The sequence below is a fragment of the Callospermophilus lateralis genome, chromosome 15, assembly GCF_048772815.1.
Source record: "Callospermophilus lateralis isolate mCalLat2 chromosome 15, mCalLat2.hap1, whole genome shotgun sequence".
Lineage (NCBI taxonomy): Eukaryota > Metazoa > Chordata > Mammalia > Rodentia > Sciuridae > Callospermophilus > Callospermophilus lateralis.
Window position 1 is genome coordinate 80,126,269 of NC_135319.1, and position 21,693 is coordinate 80,147,961.

The 21,693-nt window shown below is 34.7% G+C and overlaps 1 protein-coding gene across 1 annotated transcript in view; it reads left to right on the forward strand.

Annotated features, from left to right (window-relative positions):
• Atrnl1 (attractin like 1) overlaps nucleotides 1-21,693 on the forward strand; it is a 746,572-nt gene that overhangs the window by 520,692 nt on the left and 204,187 nt on the right. The window contains exon 27 of the mRNA XM_076834523.1: nucleotides 20,387-20,494. Coding sequence (XP_076690638.1) covers nucleotides 20,387-20,494 — 108 coding nt within the window. The remainder of the gene's footprint in view (nucleotides 1-20,386; nucleotides 20,495-21,693) is intronic.

Sequence of the window (21,693 nt, forward strand, 5' to 3'; positions counted from 1 at the left end):
AAACTACAATAGTGTTTCTGCAGCAAGGAAGCAGGGAGGTGTCACTGAGAGGGAGCATTTAGGTCAATAGAAGTTTCAGCAAGATACGTAGTCATATCACAGAAGCAGAAACAAATAGTTACACTATAAACCCTATAAATGATGAAAAGACAGTCATTAAAATTACTGAAGCATATCAAAATGACATTGAAAAACCATTTTACACACACAATATTAGGAAAAAGTTTTAAATCTGACAATGCAAATATTGCTGTCTATATAGAGAGGTGGGGATGTTACTTGGTATGACTGGAAAATAAATCAGAGCTCTCTTGCAAAATTGAAGATATACATAAAATGCTCCTGCATTCACCTTGAAGAAAGTATTCAGAAATATTCTTGGTGATGTTGTTTGTGAGGGCAAAACCCTGGAAGCAGAGCAGAGATCTATTTATAAACTATGCTATATTCATATAGTGGAATATTGTCATATTAAGAAAGAATTGATTATAAGGATAAGTGTCAACATGAATAAATCTCAAAAAGATGATCGTACATGAAGAGTAAATATCAGGGATGTATATAACACATAAAGAAAAAACCCACCCACAGCTAAGCAATAAGATCATTTAGCAATACATGTACATATGGGTAAACCTCTCAAAAACAAAGTGAAAAATTACCACAGTACTTAGATATAGGTTTCATGTGGAAAGAGAGAGATGCACCGGAAATCCAGGATACCAATCGTTCTCTTTCTGAAACACTTGATGACTGGATAATTACTGTATGATTGAATAGGTTTCCCAGAGTGCTGCAACAAAATACCGCAAACTAGATGCCTTAAACAATGGAAATGTATTCTGAGTTCTGGAGATGTAAATCTGAGATCCAGATATCAGTATGTTCCTTTGGAGGGCTGGGTATGCCTCTCCCCCAGATTGTGGTGGGTTCCTGGTCATCTTTGCATTGACAGCTTTTTATCGGCTTGGAAAAAAGTCAGTGTGAGTACTGTTGCATTGTTAGCCTTTACCATCTAGTCCATATACAGAGTTAACTTTTCACATCTCTTTTGACACCATCTTATATCATCCCAACCTCAGGCCCCCTTCCACTTTGCTGTTGCATTGGTTTCCTCAGGCTACTGTAACAGTCACCACAAGCTCAATGGCTTAAATCAGTGTATTCCTTGACAATTCTAAAGGTCAGAATTCTGAATTTAGTTTTGCTGTACTGATTGAGGCGTGTGCCTGGCACACCTCCTCTGGAGGCTCTCATGGAGAATCCATTCCTTAGCTTCTGGACCCTTTATCTTCAGAGTACTACATCTTGTTTCAGTGGACAAATTGCCTTTACTGTCATTTTCTGTAGTCAAATCTCTCTTTGCCTGCAATCTTAAAAGGGCACAATTATCACATTTAGGAGCCATCCAGGTAATTCATGAAAATCTTCCCATCTCAAAAATGCTCTGCAGAATCCTTTTTGCCACATGAGAACTTCCATGGGTTCCAGGGATCAGGACCTGTCCATCCTTGAGGAGATGGTTCAGCCTGCCACAGCTGCTCTCTGACCAAGTCACAGCACACATTTTTCTCTGCCTTGGCTTCAATTTTATCCATGAACTTTCTAGTACCTATATTACCTTTTTATTTTTAGACACTTTTTAAGTTTGGACATGAACAAGTGTATGTAAAGATGTCCCCTTGTATCACACTGACCACCAGATGGCAAACTTTGACACTATATTCTTAGCGTACATTGTTAAATACCCCAATGTACAGTCAGTTATAGTGCCATGCAGTTTGGGTTCAAGTGAACTTTCACCATACTAGGCCATTTCTGATGAGACAGCCAAACACAATCAGATTTAAGAACTGTCCCATGAGCTACTTTAATGTTCTCTGAAACAAATAACTGCTGTAGCTCTAAAATCAACTATTACGCATATTCTACTTCACAGATTATTCCAATCTTTTTGCATCCTTCTGTTTCTCTAGTAACTTCTTATGGGTTTATTATTTTTTTTGAATAGGGTCAATTATCACAATTATAAGTATTATAAGTATTATAAGTATTCATCTATAAGACTTCTAGAAATCTCAGGGAAGTACTAACCTTTGTCACTTTTATAGTATCATGTAATATATAAGTAGAAGATGTAAATATGCCAGATTTCTAAAATAGCAGATGTTATTAATTATTACTGGATTGTTTTTGTTTCCCCAAATCTTACATTCTTTTTTTAAAATTTTTTTTGTACTTGTAGATGGACACAATACCTTTATTATTATATTTTAATGTATGTTTTATGGTGCTGAGGATCAAACCCAGTGCCTCACACATGCTAGGCAAGCACTCTACCACTGAGCCACAACCCCAGCCCCCAAATCTTGCATTCTTACAGTAACAATGTAAATAATTCAGTGGCACAAAATAATATTATTCTTCCCTCTTAGAGAAAAGTTGGGCAAAATATAAATTTAAATAAATTCTAATTCATGTTCTAAAGATAAAACTTTCTTGTATATTCCAGCCATAAAGATATAGTTGTAGATGGTATATAATTGATTTCATGTTTTTACAGTGGTAATTTTTCTTTTGAACCTCATTGAAAATATCAGATTTATTTTATTGATCCTTCTCTATTATATCTCTCTGTGTCCTTTAACCTAAAGAAAGCATCATTCCAAATCTTATTTTTATCATAATATATGATTTCATATATGTATATTTATGTATCCATAGAAATATTAATTTATTTATTATTCTGCATTTTTGCATAAAATTATATGCCTAACATTTCAAAATGTCATTACAAGTTCTTTGAAAATATTTTAATGATAATACAGTGTTTTCCTTTTTGATATTACATTTTGTTTAAGGAAGTAATGAATCTTGCTGTATCTCTCATTATTTCGTTGATAGCAGTAGGATTACTAGTCAAAGACATGCATTTTGGATAATTTTGATACCTGTTAGCAAATGGCTTTCTAAAAGGGCCAAGTCAGTTGCATTCTCTAAGCACTCTTTAACAGTGTGCCTTATTAGTTTAAGTCTGTGAATTAGGTAAAAATCTTCTTTGAGGGGTGGGGTTGTGGCTCAGTGGCAGAAACACTTGACAGCATGTATGAGGGACTGGTTTCAATCCTCAGCACCACATAGAAATAAATAAAAATAAATAAAGGTACATCAATAACTAAAAAATAATTTTAAAATATTCTTTGATGTGCTCTTATTTACTAATTTGTCTTATTAATCTCTTTCCTTTAAGTTGTTAAATATATAATAAGATGCAAATAAAATCATCATTAGTCAGCCAGATGCACTAATATTATGAAAGAAAATAAACATTTGGGAAGATCATTGTCATTTTTAAAGGTGGCAGGGATCACAGAATGGAACAGTGTAGATTCTCTAGCTTCTTATTTTGAGCAGATCCAAGGTGTTGTTTCTGCAATAGAAAGACAATGAGAGTAAAAATGACTCTATTAACAACAGTTGTTTTGTCTTTAACCTTTAGCAAGTCCCATATTTGCTGTGTGACTTACTTTTCACTGCAAAAATTGGAGCCTGAACTTGCAAGGTTCTTGTGAAGACACATTCACTTTCACAAGTGTGATCTTCCTAAAGAGAATTACTATATTAACAAAAAGGTGTATAAGTATAAAAGAAAATATGTTTGAGTATTTATAAACTCTTGCTTCCTTTTTCATGCTCTTCCTTTGAAAAGGCTAAGAATTTTTTTTTTATAGGAAGGGGACATACTTTCAGTGAGATTATACTTGATGTTCCTCTTCTTTCATTTGCACTAGAGAAAGTCTTAGCAGATCTGATACATTTATTCTCTGAAGATAGGTTTGCATAGTTTCTAATTAAATGTTTTATGTCATCAGGATATACTAAATTATCATAAATGTTATTGTAAGTTCAAGATGAAATATTACTAAGAGAATTGCTAAAATGTAGCATTTAAACTCTATTGGCTCTGTTTTTTTTGCTAGTATCTGTGGTATATGTTAGACTGATGAGTTTACAGCAGTTTCTAACTTGAATTAAAATATGGATTTAGTCGATCTTGAAGTCAAGACAACATTGAAATTAGAATAAAATTTGCTTGGCTAATCATTTCACTTTTTTAAGGAAAGCAGGCAATGAATTGGGAAAGTAAATTATAATTATTTACTTGGGAGTCCCAGAAAGGAAACAAACCCATGTGGTTTGTTGATAACTGTAGCATTCAATGGGTTTAATAATGATTTATGTTATGTTCATTAATTTTATTACTGATGAAGAGAAGAGTTGGTTGAAATTTAGCAAAAACCAGTTAGATTTTCAGGAACATTTTAATAGTATTTATAAAAATTAATTCATTTTCCAATAACTTTAATATTATTTTTAAATTTTGACCTCCCTGGTCTTCAAATTTTCATTAAACAAAAAAGGTGATTCTTAATTAAGAAACCCTAAATCATCCACCACAGTGGTAGAATTCAGTTGTTATCTGGACATGTCACACATTCAGATACCTTGCATGTTCAATGACTGTAGCTTGCATCATACGGCCAGCAAAGCTTGTGTCACATAAATGATGGATGCAAATTTAGTTAGGTTTTTCAAATACTGGTATCATATGCTTATACCAGTAGTATAAGGGGTGAAAACTTATGTCCTGTGGCAGGGCGAATAAAGATTTATGGAATTCATAGAGGAAAAAATTTGAGAGAGTTGAAAAGAAAGAAGGGAGAAAAGAAAAGCAACGGTAGTTTAACAAATGAGAAGAAATAATGCTCAGGCATTTGTAGTATTAAGAAAAACATAAAGGTCTTCAGTTACTTTCATAAAACTTAGAGAATTGTGAAATTAAAGAATAATTCTGACCCCAATTATCATTTAATTATCATACAGCAGTTTTTCCGTCTTATGCATCCTTTAAGCACCGCCTTATCACAGGTGGTACTTCTCACATGCACAGCAATGGCTTTTCCTGAAATCACAGCACTTGCTGTGTCACTTATTTGACATCTGATTGTACATTTGCATTTCTGACTTATTCGGTCATTAAAATCATCTATTTAACTCTAAATCTCAATTTTCTAGGTAGACTATAAATCTGGAAGACAAGCACTTTGTCCTGGTTCTTACTATACTCTATAGTCTTAGCAAAATGGCTTGCATTGTGGAGGGGGTCTCAATTGTCTGATGATTGATTGGCTATAATATAGAGTGTTCTTCACCCAAGGAAGTCACTTAACCTTATATTAAAAGAAAAAGATAAAATAGCACTAAAAGCATGCAGAGACTCAAATGCAATTTAGAAGCTTTGAAACATGTATTTCATCACTAAGTTATTTATTGTTTGTGTGATAGTCCTGATGTGGAGGGTCATTGAGCCAAGATAGTATTGATAGGAGTACAATAAATGGAAAAGGAAACATGAATCAGATTATTTACATTTTAGAGATGGTTGTTCTTAGGAGTATTGCACTTGAATTCATTCCAAAATATCTCCCTTGAGCTGAAAGTATAATCATTAATTGTATGACCTGTGATAAAATGTCTTTGTCCCACAGATAGGTTACAAAACTGGCTGTGAGTCAAGATAGAGTAATTGTAGGGGAATAGAAAGTGTTTGGACATACTTCTGAAAGCTGAAGATGTGATTCATTCTTGATGTGCTGGGCCGACAGCTCCAACTTTCAGAAAGCAGAGAGAATAGTGAAAGAAATGACCAAGTAGGTTGGGGATGTGGACGTCCTGGGAGAGAGAGAACTGATCATGTCATTTAGAGTATATAATAGGAAAAGGAATAGAGGGAGGTCATATACATCCTAGATTTTAGCAACATTGATTTCAAAATGTTTACAGAAAAGCTTTATCACATGGCAACAAGTTCTAAAATAAAGTACCCTAATTAATCATTATTCATGGATCAATTTATTCATAAGAGCAATAAGTTTTAGAAAGTCAAAATGTACAAACATTAGGATAACATGACTGAAACAGCGCAGTGTGTGTGCTGCAGCTGTGATTCATCTTGATCTTATCAAGGTATCTAAGAATATACAATGTTCTCTAAAATAGATGGAAATGTGGACACTGAGTTCTTGTTGGTGGTTTCTTGGGTGGGGAGCGGGAAACAAAAACTAGAGCCCTTCTCTGGATTCTAAACAAATGTAAACTAAATAATTAATTGGCAAGTATTGGTCAATAAATCATCTTTATTACTGATAAAGACCATGCTGAAGGATATGACTGGGTCCATAAACCAAATGAGCTTGCTGACTCTGAACCCCCGATTTAGGCAGATTTAGTCACCTACCCTGGATAATGTGAGATTATGGCATATGGTTCCTCTCAGATAAGAATTTCTGAGATAGAGAATCAGAGCAGAAACCATATTGTTTACAGTCAGATTAGCTTTGGGGGTGAAAGGCAGACATGGGTTGAATATACCCCAATACATCTATGAAATCAACACTCCTGATGAGCACAATAAAGAACCAGAGAGAAGCTAGGGGAGTGTTCATGGACAATACCCCTCATGGGAGTTAGGAGTGGCAAAAGCTTTGCCCCAACTCTTTGTTCTCTTAGCACCCTGGACTTAAGCACAAGACCTGTGGTCAACCATGGAAGTGGTCATACACCCTGAGGGAGGAGACCAGCAGTTTTACAAGGCAGCTCTCTTGCCTTTAGCACTCAGGAGCCAAGTCCATTGACTTCTTTGGGTATTCTCCCAGGTTCCCATTTGTGGTCAGTTTTGATTTTATACTTGGAAGCCTCTGAAATTGGTTGGAATGGGATATATTAAGCAACTTCATTAATTATTTTGTGACTGATCTCATACTCACAATATTTAGAAAATAGGATCAATCCCTAGACAAGTTATCTTAGGCAAAACAATGTTGCCTATACTTAGTTTTTAGTATGGTTGAACACCAAACCCGAGACTCAATGACATATGAAGGGAGAAGGCTAGACTGAGAAATCTTGTTTTTTAACCTTTCCAGGTTGCCTATCAGTCTTTAAAAACTCTCCTGAATTCATGTCCTATGAGTTTATATATCTGAGTGGAAAACAACCCCAAAGCAAATGGTAATTGGACATTTTCTATACTTAAGAAAGTCACTACTGCCATCTTGCAAAATTTAGAAATTCATAATGGTGTCAGCCCCAAACACATCTCATTCAGATTCCTTTTTTCTGTTCACCCCAATACTAAATCTAGAGTGACTGTATTTGGTGAATAGCACTGACTAAATTGTGACAAACCAGAAGGCACTTCAGTCTTATTTTATTTACTGTGACATTTTGACAGTAAATATGTTTTTCATATATAATTATGGAATTCAAAGACAACCTGAGATCACACAGTTTAGAATGATCTTGAACCTGTGCTCAAGCTGCTTTATTTTAATGATCATCAATAGGTTCCTCCTTGGTTCTCAATGAATTCTTTAATTCAGCAAGTATCTATTGAGCATCTGCCATGAATCAGATTCTTGTTAGATGTGGAGATTTTAATATAAGTAAAAATCCCTGTACTATCAGTAGGGAGACAGATTTTAGACAAACAATAAGCAAAATACATAGCATGCCATTCTACCGAGAATACGATGGAGAAAACAAAAGAGGGAAGAGAAATATTGGCAGTTGAAGAGAGAAAAACTGAAATTTTAATGGGGTGGTCAAGGAAGAAACACAAAATGAAATTTTATGCAAAGTAACTAGTGTGACTACTTAGGCCTAATACAAACCATGTAACTCTTTCTGGTTCTGTTAGAGCTAGAGCTAGATCTAGATGTAGTATCTGGACTTCTTTGTAGTTTAATAATAGCAAATATTGTTTTGCCCAATAATTTCAGGCTTCCTTTTCTACAAATTAAGTCATTGCCTCAGTTGTACCTGCTGAGGGAGAGCTGCACCTTAAGGCTTTGGGCCTGGTTGAAGCCCACTGATCATCTTTGTTAGACTGCCCATGACATATTCTATCCCTAAGGAAGTGGAGTCATTTGTTTAATTTGTAAATTTGAAGGCAATAAACAGCATCAATAATAAAGATGATATTATGGTCATTATCTTCACTTTTTATTTTTCAATTTGTTCAAAATCCCAGTGGATAATAAGGGTCTACTTAATGGAAGTCTTACCAGAGACCCCAACAGGTCAATAGATTCATTGCTGATTGCTCCATAAGTGTCTATTTCTAGAGAAAGGGCTTTAATACGGTAATAAAGGATTCATTTCTTTTCTCTGATCCATTTAAAATTTTCATCAACTAAGAAATAAATGACTTGATTATAAAATTTAAAGATTTATGGGCAAGTTGTTAGAGAGGAAATATATTAGATAAGAATAAAGGGAAAGTATAGGTTAATTATTAGTTATATAGAATACGTTGGTGAGAAATGAAAATATGTATGGTAAAGGAAAAACAACTCTATCATCAGATATTTCTTGGCAATAGGAATTGTCATAAATCAGTAAATCTAGGACGATGTGTACCCACCAATAGGTGAAGCAGTGGAGATACAGAGGGAGAGGCTGAGTATTCCAGTGCATTCTTAGTCTGAGACTGAAAGAGCTAAGAAAGCTGCTTAGTCATCAGTTGCTGAGAGATTGGCTAAGACAGAAATATAGACACCTCTTAAAGTTAGTTACCCCCTTTCAGGACCCACTATTCATGCTCTATGTATACAAAGAATAAAAATTTTAATTTGGCAACAAATGATCCAAAAAAGTGGACTTCAGGGCAGTGTTTTGGAAGATACATTTTGTAGGTGTTTCTGCAGTGAGCAAAGGGTGATTTCACTAGGTTTGAAAATAAAGGAAAGTGTACCTAGTCTCCTAGCTAAGGATCTCCTTAGGTACCATAGGTGTCTTGTTTTTCAGAGGGGACATAGCCTGTGAAAACAAAGTCAGTGCTTTGAAATCTGTATACTCTCTATCTGTTCTACCTTTACAACTGTAGGGAGGGAACCCTGGAATGTGAAAAGGCCAAAGTCATTCTATTAGAGACTTGTGTAATTTGCCTTGGAGGCCAACGAGTATGGCAGTTCACTGTATTGAGTGTTCTTTGCCAGCAGAAGATGTTGATCTAATCAAGGGAAGGCATTAGAGAGGCTCAACACAAACGACCCTGTGAGGAACGAAATTAACATGTCAGAAGTTCAAGATTCAAAGAGAATTCTACACTCAAGGAAAAATGGGTTAACAAAATAACAATAAGAAAACATGAAAAATTTATAAATGCCAATGTAAAGTTCTGAATTTGGTTTTAAAAATTCATTCATACAAGTGCTAACTGGAGAAGACTTGTCTTGATTAAAGTTTATGTCAGAAAGACCTAGAAACATTGATTAGGGCCAAAAACATAGAGTGATTCTAAAAGTAAAACATAAAAATACTATTTTGATAAAGGAAAAATGCAAATTACTTTAGGGTAAGAGATGTAGTTTTCTATCATAGTCTATACTAGTCAGATCATATCTAGAATATTATGTTCATTTTACATTTTAAGAAGAACATTTAAAAACTAAACAGTGAAAACTATGTTATATGAGAAACAATTCTGCCGTACTCAGGAGGCGATGAGTAAGCCCCTTGAGGGCAAGACTGTGTTTCATAATTCTTAAATGCCAGTGCCTGGCCCTTTTCCCAGAACACTGGAATAGTCCATAACTGTTTGTTACATAAATAATGAATGAAAATGTTAAGATATTAGGACTGTTTAATTTGAAAATGTGAGAAAGATTTTCAAATATCTAGTATATTTTCAAAGGAATTTCAGTAAATAAAATTGGAAACACACTGCCTAAATTTTAATGATCTACAAAGAGTTCAAGAATATAATTTTTGTTTAGTATAATGAACAATAGTGCTATGCTAACTTAGTAAAACGTGGTCCTTTGCTAGATGACCACTGATGAGAAAGCTTTGACCCTGCTTGCATAGAACCCTGGACTCGGTAACCCCTAGGAGTCCATCCGTCTCAGAGAATGAGTCATTCCAGTGAGTCTCTTATGACCATGACTTTCTTACATTCTGACTTTTGTGGTTTAACACACTTTTCTCAGTACATAAGAAAACCAATTTGTATTAGTCCTGCCTCAAAATGCCCATCATATTAAAAATTCAAACAATTGAATTTAGTTTATTTTAATTATATCATGCCTCCTTTCACAAAATATTGAATATAAGACTCCATATTCATTATCACACCAATTTGTCAATGAACACCATAGGTATATTCTAACAGAGGCTTTTAAAAACTTTAATTAGCAGATGTTTTAACAAAGGAACATTTTACAAAAGAACCATTTTTAAAATTTCTAAATATTGAACTGAAAATGACTCCATTAGCTAATTGAAAAATAATCACATTTTCCTTTTAAAAAAAAATATTTTAGAATAGTGATTAAGAGGAAACTGCCAGCATTTGGGTCATTTACTTACCTAGGGAGATTTAATTATCCCTTGAAGAACTTCAAAATGATAGTCACAAGTAACCCAAGTGTTCAACACAAACTCCTTCCTTCACTTGATGAAAAAAGCTAACCAGATTATGTGCATTTAGATTTTCATAACCTGGAAGCTTGCTAATGTAGTGGTTCAGAATAGAATCCTGAGCATTGTATTGATTCTCAGAATGGGGAGGGGGTTGATCTTTCACAAATTACTTCTTAAGAGGAGGAGGGAACTGCTGAGGGATTCTGTTGTAGCAGGAGCCTCCAGTCATAAATTACTGGCAGGCAAGTGGAGTCCTTGTGTTGTTTCTGTTATAATCAGCTGCTTTTATATTTCCACTCATCAAGGCTGCCTGGATGGTCTTATGCACCTCATGACATCAAACACAGCATTCATTTGCTCTTCTTTTTGAGAGCAGGACAAGCATTTCTCGCACAACTCAGACCTCTAAGTTGGGCCAGTAATACATCCTGCAGCATGACAGTGAAGCATTCTAGTTGAGAACATTTGTTTTTAAGTAGTAGGTTTTAAAATTTGAAATTACCCAGCTTCCCCCATTTTTTTGCTCTTCGAGGAGTTCTGAGTATTAACATCCAATCTGGGGATCTAGCTTTCAAATGACCTTTTCAGTACCCATCCTTTGCTCATTTTGATTTGCTCAGGTAAATTACAACCACCTGGCCTTTTGTATTAAAGAAGGTTAGGTACAAAAAATGACCTTTTGATACTTATTGGGAGAGCTAGGTTCATTGTATTTGAGATTAACTGCTGTTGCTGTTTTCCTAGATATATATTAAATTACTTTATTTGAGGATGATAAAGCTTATTTCTTGCACCCTTTTGTGCCAAGCTACTTTTAACAACATAGGAATGTATTCTCTGATCACTGTAATGAGAAATTATGTTTTAAAAACTAACGAATATGATTTATTCAGCTCCTATGTTCCTGATAATATAGAGATGTAATTTTGCTTTCTCTTGACATTGATAAAGCCAGTGTTGTTTTTGGGCCATTCTGCTTCTCGCCATCTGGCTTATTTAGACTTTGCCTTCTTTCTCTTTCTGAAAAAATTCAAGTTTGACTTGCCTGAGGAACTTTCTTGCTTGCTGACTCTTCTGCCTGAAATGTTCTATTCTGTCCTCCTTTGTTCCACTCATCTAGTATTCCATTTGCTCTGCTCCCTTCTCTGTCTCCTATGTAATTAGGTTGAGCTGTGTGACTATTTCTGGAAAGTGATGTGCATCCTTCCTGGGTGAAGAATTGAAAAGTTGATGCACGATTCATTGATCTCTTTTTCTGTCAAGACACTATGGAATTCTGGGTTTAGCTGGAAAACCACAAAATTGATGCTGATGGTGTTGTTGAATCACCAGTTAGGCATTAGCTAGACCTATAGATCCTGTGTAAGCAAGAAGTAAACTTTTCTATGTTTATCTATTGGGGATTTGAGGGATGCTTGCCTACTCTTGACTGACTACTCAAGGTTTCAGGGCAAATGCCATTTCTTATTAGAACTGTTACCACCCTACTCCAAGTCTTCCCCTCCCCACTCTCTCCCTACCATATTACATTTCCCATTACATTTTTTGGTAATATTTTCTTTACTTGTTCATATAAGTCAATGTTGAAAAAATAAAACACACATATGCCATTTAATATGATTTTTAAGTGCCCACCAGAGTAATCTTTTCTTAAACTGGGATTGAACCTAGGAGGGCTTAACCACTGAAACACATCCCCTGCCCATTATTATATTTTATTTAAAGACAGCATCTCACTGAGTTGCTTAGGCCTTGCTAAGTTGCTGAGGCTGGCTTTGAACTCAGGATCCTCCTGCCTTAGCCTCCTGAGCCACTGGGATTCTAGGTGTGTGCCACCATGCCCAGCCAGAGTAATCTTTGAAATTGGTAATAGCATTTCTTTTTGACTTAATGTCAACAAGAATAAAAATAAGACAAAACTACTACTCTCTTGCAGAGGTCTGTTGCATTTTACACTGTTCACCAGAAAGGACAGTCTTGCATCATTCAGTGGCAGAGTTTTTAAAAGTCTTCTGGATGAATCCATTTTGTATGATTTCTTTTATCCTGAAATGAGATCATCTTTGGCAAAGTCTGCGTTAGTGATGACATTTATGTCAACAAAGAAGGGATTATGAATCTAAATTTTAATTTTAAAATTGCCCAAAGTAAGCTTTGAAAAAATGTACAAAATTTTTACATATAGCCCAGGCTTTTCCCACTGAGGCTTTATTACTTTCAACTCAAGGCTACATAAATCCTTCCTTCAATATCAAAATATATTGTCTGACACTTGTCTGCCTATAGCCTCCCAATAGATGTCTTAGAAAAGTCTATGATATGTACTTGTGGGTCTGTGTGTGTGTATGTGTGTGTGTGTGTGTGTGTGTGATCAATTCCTAGAGAAGTATCTGGCATGTAGTATTAATTCATTAAAAATGAGTTTAATTAATGAATGATTATAGTAAAATTTATTCATCAAGTTAAGTGCAGATAAGAATGTACTCTCCATAAAATTGTTTTAAGAATGGGCTTTTAGTTTTTAAAAGAAAGAAAACGGAGGGAAAAAAATCAGCTCATGATTTTAGTCTAAACTCTTCAAATCTTCCTGTGGAATGCTAAGCAAAGAACTTCATAATCCGCTTCCAATCCATAATGAGATTTCTTGACAAGGTAATAAAACTTTCTGAGAATTATTTTGTTATTGCTGATTCATAAAGAGATCTACCACATGATCTACAGTGCTTCCTTTCTCACTGGGGGACAAAAAGTGTATTTCTGCATTAACTTTTCAAAATTCTGTAACCAAAATACCTGGCAAGAACAATTAGAAGAGGGGAAATTTGTTATTGACTAATGGTTTCAGAGTTGTAGTCCATGGTCAGCCAAGTCCATGGCTCTGAGTCCAAGGTGAAGCAACACATTCCAGCAGAAGGGCAGGGAAAGCACTGTCCACTCATGGCATCCAGGAAGCAGAGAGAGGAGGGTGGGCCCCAGGAGGATGAGCCCTTCCAGGGCCTACCCCTGGTGACACACCTCCTCTCAAAAGTCCTCATACATTGGGAATATTTATAAATGAAGTCAACAGACACACAGTTGATGAAAACTAGGAGTTGGCTATGATAAGGAGGGTTGGTGTTTCATTTAAAGAGAAATGATGAAGCTTCCAATTATTTCCTAATTTACTTCAAAATATTAGGAAAAAAATGGAAACAAATATTTGCAATTTCAGGAGTGGATATGATAATTTTACAGAGATATTGGTTTTTATTTGTTGTTTGTTTCACACCAATAACCATCTTGATCTTTCCAAACAAAATGTTACCAAGATCTATACAGTGATATGAAGCTTCAACTTATTTGATATGCAACCTTGTGTAATGCTTCAAGATACAGTTTTTGTTTTGAGAAAATTTTAAATTTTGGTAACTCTCCCTTTTAAATTAAACTCATTTTCCATGAAGACTTATGGTGATTGACATATTAACAGACAGTTGGTAGGTGTTTCCTCAATCTTCTTGACTTCAACTTTCCATGGGGAAGAACCATCCATGAAAGAAGTACTGCTTTCAATCTTAGGATATTTAACTAAAAATGCGTTACTATGAATATGTGAAGAAGAGGATCTTTTACTTTATTTTCTTTGACAGTTCCTAAAATAACCTAAACCAAGACAGTCCATATTTAAAATGCCCATAATTATAAAAGCAGATATAGTGTATTTCATTTCTATCAGTAGAAAAAGCCTTTTAAGGACCTTACTACATGAAAATAAGGTCTGACCAGATAGTTTTTACCATCACACGCTTGTTAATATTGACAATTCCAGAGTTCCAGGAAACTAATCTTACATTGAAATTATAATCTAAAATGAGTGTATAAGTCTGATATCTTGTAGAGACCAGATCATTCTGCACACAGTATAGGTGACATTGCATGTACACCAAAGTTTGCATAAAAACCAACATGTGAGAACCAGTAAGCTAGCCTTAAGCAAAGAAATGAAAGGGAATTTTAGAATTAGATGTTTGAGTTTTAAATCCATCTGCCTTTAAAATAATTTTCAAGTTCATTTCTTACACATAGGGATGTCAGAAATTCTAAAGTGACTTTCTCACTTGCTTTCTGAACACACTCTATTCTGCTTTTAAACATTAATATATGTGAACTGACTTGTTTGTTGAAAGAATTTAAAGGTATAGTATACTTATATTTAGGTTCTGACTGAGGTGCAGTTAACTTCCAAAGACAGCACTAAGTTAAATGATTGAAACTACTGAAATTGTAGGAAAAAAGTTTTTAGTGACAAGTTTATGGACTTTGTATGCATTGTCTATGTGCCCTTTAGAGGTCTTTGGTGTCTAGGTTGAAAATTGCTGGCCTACTGAATCTATGAGGTTCCTTACAGGTCTAAAAATCTATGAAGATTCTGTCTCACTCATACCAAGAATGTGATCAGTGTTATCCAAATGACATCAAAGACATTATTTAATCTTTAATTTGGCCTTTCACATGTCTAAGTTTTAATTTGAATTCTAATATATTTACTTTGAATTAGAATTTGTATAATTTATATGCATTTTCATGATTGTGCTTTCACACATACATTGACATGCCCCGGCAATATGTTTGTGTGTGTATTATGTGTTGCGCACCTGTATGAGCTAACATAAACTATTATCACTTTATTTTACTTACATTTTAATGAAAATTCTGGGAATATTTTCCATTCTTTCTTTATTCTTTCTCTGTCTGGTAGCAAGCTTCATGGTAGTACCAAGAGCAGGTACTACCATGGATTGGGGCCCTTCTGGGCAGTCGCTGAAGTTTATTTTACAAATTAGTACAAATATTGCAAAAATATCAATTGGCAAAGACATTTTAAAATCAATGGAAGTGAATGTTTTCAATAAACTCAGTGAGAACCCATCAGAAAGCTACTTGAAAATTTTCATTTCTAAGTAAACAACAGTATTTCAAAAGTAAGCACATCCCCAGTTGTTCAAAAGTTGTAGAGACCTAGAAAAAAGTAATCGGAGTAACCTGAATAAAGTTTGCCAAACCACTACCATAAAGGACTAACACCACTATCCAGAAAAACCAGCTTCAGATTAGAAGACTGGAAGCAAAAGATTCCCAATATCTCTGAACAAGAGCCTTGTGCCTTGAAGATCTAGTTATGTAAAATGATAGAATCATATACTCTCCTGCTTTGATGGTTCTGAAAGGTATTTCAGAACTCTTTATTTCTTTATACTATTGTAACACCAAAGGAAAAATCTACTGTTTTTATTGTTGCTCTGTTAGATGTGTTTGTGTTGATAATAGAAACACCCGTTTTATAAAGTTTATTGTTAATCACTGATTCAAGCTCTTGGTTCATTTCAGTACATAAACTCAAGACCAATGAAAAATCATTTTAATTTCTCCTTTTATAACTTTCAAAAATTTTAGGAATTTATTGCTGTTAGATATACTAATGCATTGTGATGGTTTTATGACAGCTTTTCCCATAATCCTTAATTGCAGTGAGGTAGGTAAAGAACAATACGGGCCTGATGTAGATTTGCAATACAGATCCACAAAACTGCCCCATTAAAAAAAATGCCAACCTACTTTGGAATATAAGACATAAAGTCCATAATATCAAAGGATGCATCCTAGTTTTTAAATTTAATCATAATTAAAATCAATTTTAAAACTTGCCTTTACCCATTTTAATATGATGCAAAATTTTATGCTTTAAATTGTTCACATGTTCATAGTCTATTCCTATTGAATATCCACTAAGTGCTTGGGGGTTAAGAAATAGCCAAAAATAACTTTTGACCTCCAAGAAGATTCTAGAAAAGAATAAAGATACAAAGAAGCAGCAGCATTCTAATATAGTGAAAGCTGGTAGCAGAGGTGAAACAGAAGGGTATCTGGAGGTGAAGGAGGAGGATGTGTGGGAACCTCTCCCCACAGAGATGAGAGGAGCCCAGGGCAGGAACAAGTGTGTTGTGTGCATGTGCATTTGGAGGGTCATTGTCCCACAGTTTATTAGAGACTATGTGCCTTGTCATAGTTGGAATGTGTCTAATGTGAACTTGGGAAATAATACAGGATTTGAAATAAAGGTAGGAAGAGGAAGAATTATCTGTATTCATGTATAAATTTGATAGGAGCAATTATTACACCTAGTTGTCAAGTTTAAGTGGATTTTCACATTACTTTTAATTCCATGTGTGGTCTGTAAGAGATTTTGAATAGTAATAGTTATTTTGGACAACTAATATGATACTAAGATCATCTCTTTAATTTTTAAATTTTCCTCACATCAGTGTTTATGACAGCATGATTATAATCTATTGTATTATGATCAACTTGTTCTCTTGGTTTTAGAGTTCTGCTGCATAATTGGCAGTAGAAGAATAGTTACAAACAGATACATGTGCTATTTGGCTTCTTACAGATGTACATTTTTAGACTTCATTTAAAAAAAACAATCGCATAAAGTAAATTAATTTGCAAAATTTCTTAAAGTACTGTATATTTTCTCCTAATTTTCAGATTGTGTTTTTAATCATTTTTCATCACAAATGGCACACCAAGAAGTTCCAAATATAAATTCATTTTACAACAATAATGACATTTTCCAACTGTCTCATAAATTTGCAACATTTGGTAAAAGGAAGACTCGTAAAGCAAAATGTGTCACCAGTGCTAAAGAAAATGGGCTTGTGGTAATTAGTGTGTCATCTTCAAAGACAAAACTAATGCTTGAAATTCAACAGCATGATTGTGAAGAATCATTGTGTGCTCACAGAGCGCCCACCTCTGTGCTGAGGGGTCCAAGTTCATAGCTTCATTAGTTCTAACCTTAGGACCTGAAGATGCTAGTTGTTCCCCTTTCATAGAGGGAAGAAATAAGTGTTTGAAAAGCCTGAGTAATTTGATTATGGTCCAATAGTGAGTGAGTAGAGACACTGGGATTCAAAGCAGGTCCCCTGTGGTACAGGTGTAGGTGTAGGTACTATGGTGAACCCCACTTTACAGACGGGGAGAAGTGAGGTTTCCAGAGGTCTGAATCTTTTGGCTGTGCTCCACTAAGAAGTGGAGAAACTGGTCTTCAAAGGCAGGCTCTTCAGATCCAGAGTCTGTGTCACTCACCTGTTGGTGTTTATGCTATTTGACAAATTTAAATTATAAGCATGTTGTTGACATTTCCTTTTGTTCTGCAAAATGCAGGAAGTAATACATCCAGGTATTAATTGGATAGAAGGAGGACAGGTGTTAAGGACAGGACTAGAGCCAGAAATTGGTAGCAAAGATAATTGTAATTTCTTCCATTTTATTATTTTCTAGTCACCACAGCAAAGCAAGAGTGTTTCAGGAGAATGCAATTCACTCTTCATCCATTTCACAGGAACAACAGTTGCCTTAGTTCCCAAAGTCAGAAAGTCAGCTATGTCAGCAAGAGTCCCCAAATTAATCTGCTAAGTGGCCCAGATGAAATTTGTATGTCTTATTCTCTGTTTCTATCTTTACTGATACCCTCTCTTTATGCCCTAATTATTACTATTGTTATTATCATCATCATTCATCATGTTGTATTATACAAACTACCATGTTAAAGTCTGGGCAAAAACAAACATTGTCTATGCAGAAAGTACTGTAGCAGGCACTCAATTCTTAAAACGTGATAGAAACTCAAAACTCAGAGGATAAACTGGAATCTTTAAAAATACTTTGGCATTCTACAAATAAAATTTTAAAAATTAAACAGAAGTATTAATCACTGATTTTTCTTTATTGTGAGGATTAGGGTTTACAATAATATATGATATTCCAGGGAATATCTAAAGTTAGTGAATTTGGAATGTTTATCAATTTACATTGTGAGTTTTGGTAGTGTGTATTGATTATGTACTCTAGACCTTTCTTTCACTTTCATGTGTATAGAAATGACAAGATGAGGAATCAGAAACTTTTCATTTGTTAAAAAAAAATCACTTAATCATGTGAGATGCCCTGTACAAGTTAAGGAGAACCTATACAAATGGAAAAATGTGTTAATATAGGATTGGGGATGTGGCTCAAGCGGTAGCGCACTCACCTGGCATGCATCTGGCCCTGGTTCGATCTTCAGCACCACATACAAACAAAGATGTTGTGTCCACCGAAAACTGAAAAATAAATATTAAAATTCTCTCTCTCTCTCTCTCTCTCTCTCTCTCTCTCTCTCTCTCTTAAAAAAAAAAAGAAAAATGTGTTAATATAAAAATTAGAAAACTGTGAACACAAACTATGGTTTGCAGTTTTCTCAGAGCTAATTGTATATTACTCTGGGAAAGGTCGATTGTTTATTTGTATGTGTGGTGGGGGGTACATGTGCATGTTGGTCTGTGTGTATATTTCTACCAAAGACCAAGAGCACAGTGTCTTCCACTTTCAGCATGGTGTTTATATTTTGCATAGTCTTTCTCTTCAGATCCATTAGCCACTCCTATTGAGAGGTGCAGATCAGATTCTATTTGCTAACAACTATATTTTTAATAAAATAATTTTGAATTTATATTAAAGGAATAATTTGATAATTAAATCACATTTACTATCTACTTTGTATAAGTTTTTATTATGGATTTATTACTTCTAGGAAAAGTATAATTTAGTAAGTTAAGCTACTAACGATTGCATTACTGCTATCCCATATTATTATGTGGATATCTCTTTTAAATAGTGGTTAAGCAAAGCCTGAGATTATATTTTAGATCCTCATTTCATGAATACCATCACCACTATGTCACAAGTGTTAAATATGTAAATAATAAACTGCCACTGGGTGTTGCCTTGTGTCCCTTGTCTTCCACAGGGAATCTTATGAATGATGCATCAGAGGGCTGCATCCATTTGCATGCAGAGCCCAGTAGTTAACGTTTTAAGTTAAAGCCAGTGAATCTTTAAAAGTCTGTATAAATAATAAAGCCATTCATTGTGTTCAAGGATTCTGCCTTCTTCCAATGATATGATTCTCTTCTCATTTGAAAGAATATTTAATTCCATCGCTCATCTTCCTTTAATATTTAATAATAATTTTATTAGCTGTATTGAATGAGAGGGGCAAGATTTGCAATATCTGGTACTGGCCATCATTTTTTTCTTATCATGACTTAATGAATTTTATAATTACAAGGAGAGGCAGAAATATGAATTAGCTTGGTAGTTGGTTGGGACTTTAAGGTTTATTGATTTTAGCTTGGGCAAATCCCACAATAAGTACAAGGAGAAAGAAAAAATATCGAGGGTGCTTTAGAAGCACAGGCACAAAACTTCTACAATTTACTAATCATTCCTAATTTAAAATAATGAACTTGGAAGCTTTGAATAAAGTTATAAATACCAACAATGATGATCCCTACCAGTTCCATAGAAATTGACAGGGGATCTTGACATCTTACAATACTTAGTCTTGTAGGGTATATGTTCCTTTAATCTCTATTCATGCATTTTGACAACTTTTCATTATCATTTCTTAGACATTTGTACTGTTATTTTCTTTCAGCTAAGACAAAAGCATAGGTTATTTTGAGTGGGAAAATTTGGCATAAGCTGTCATTGTAATAGCATTTTTTTATTATTATTTAAGTAGCACGTCTCACCCAAGGTTTTCAAAGTGCTTTTGAGAACATTTTATTAAGCTTGTGGGATGGAGGTCAGGGAAAAAGTTATTTGTAGGCTCTATACATTTAATGTCCCTATGGAAATATAACCCAGGCCATGGGGAGAAGGTAATTTTCATCTTTATCTCTCTTGATATGGATGTGTATATGAAATGGTTCCTAAATTTTCAGTGCCATTTGTTCAAAAATGAAACCAGATATTGTTGAGTTTAATGTGCTTTCAAGCCTATTTTAAACAGATCATTTTTAACCCCCTCCAGCAACTGCTTCGAGAACGACAGCAGATGGCCAGCCGTCCCTTTGCTTCTGTTGATGTAGCACTGGAAGTAGGAGCCGAACAAACAGACTTTCTGCGAGGACCATTAGAGGTAGGAACAGTGGTGCCGAAAGGGGACCACAGTGATTTACATATTTATATTGTTTCTCTAATCTGCATCTGCTTGTGAAGCCACACAGAGCCTGATTATCTAGAATTGACAAGATTCAGCTACATATGTTATGCCATTTTCAAGGCACACAGTTTTAATGGTATGACATGAACTGTAACAAAAGCCACTGGAGAATCTATTAGCCTAGGCAAGACTGACAGACTGCTCACCTGGCAGCCTTTTCCTGACAGGTAGGAGTTGAAGGAATTTAAGATATAGTTATGATGGGAGAAACAAAGCACAGACACTTAGTCCTTGGTACATCCACTGGCCCCTAGTTAACAATTCATCTCTACCTTTATTAGCAAAGTTTACTATAAAAAATGGAAGGACATGAGTAGCACTATAGTTTTATTTTTAAATTTTGAGAAGTATGATTTTTTTTCTTGTGTGTGAAGAATGGCTGTGCAGAAATAGAGTACAGTGAAACAAATCATCATACACAGGTAAATGTGGTGTCAAAACCCCAAAACAATGCATGAAATGGTTTCTGAGAACAAAAACCCCAAATAGTAAAAGCTCACAGATTGTGGTTAATGATTAATTATTGGTGTGCTTTTGAAGCACACCAATTCAATTTCGTGCTTATTATTTTATTTTTATTTTATTTGTATCACAGTATTTAAGTAGAAAAATTAAAGCACTCTCATATTGAAATATTTTATTCCCTTTTTAAAATGCTCTCATTTGAATAATTATATATTGATATTTTTAAGATTTTGCTTTTCTACAAGGAAAACAAGGTATATAAAATTAAACTCCTCCCCAAACCTAGGTACAAATATAATTGATTCTGTAACATTTTTGGTGATTCTGAAAAAATGAAACTGTTACGCGTCATGGATACTATCCAAAAGGCCTGTTCTGGGAGGCAATAAAATGTGTGCTGTGTCTGGCTTTTGTGTTCTTGACTTTTTACTACTCTAGATCACAGGTTGCTGTGGAAGCTTTGAACACTAGGAAACTTATGTGTGTCTCTTCCATTGCTTGGGGAGAAATTGGAAAAGAGACACAGTGATTAGATGAAAGTTACAGCGAGTGCTGTCATTTCATCTTGGCCCCTTGGTTCAAATGTTAGTACAAAACCCTTAGCAAATAGAAAACCTGGACTATTTGAATCCAAATTCTCGTTTGTTCAT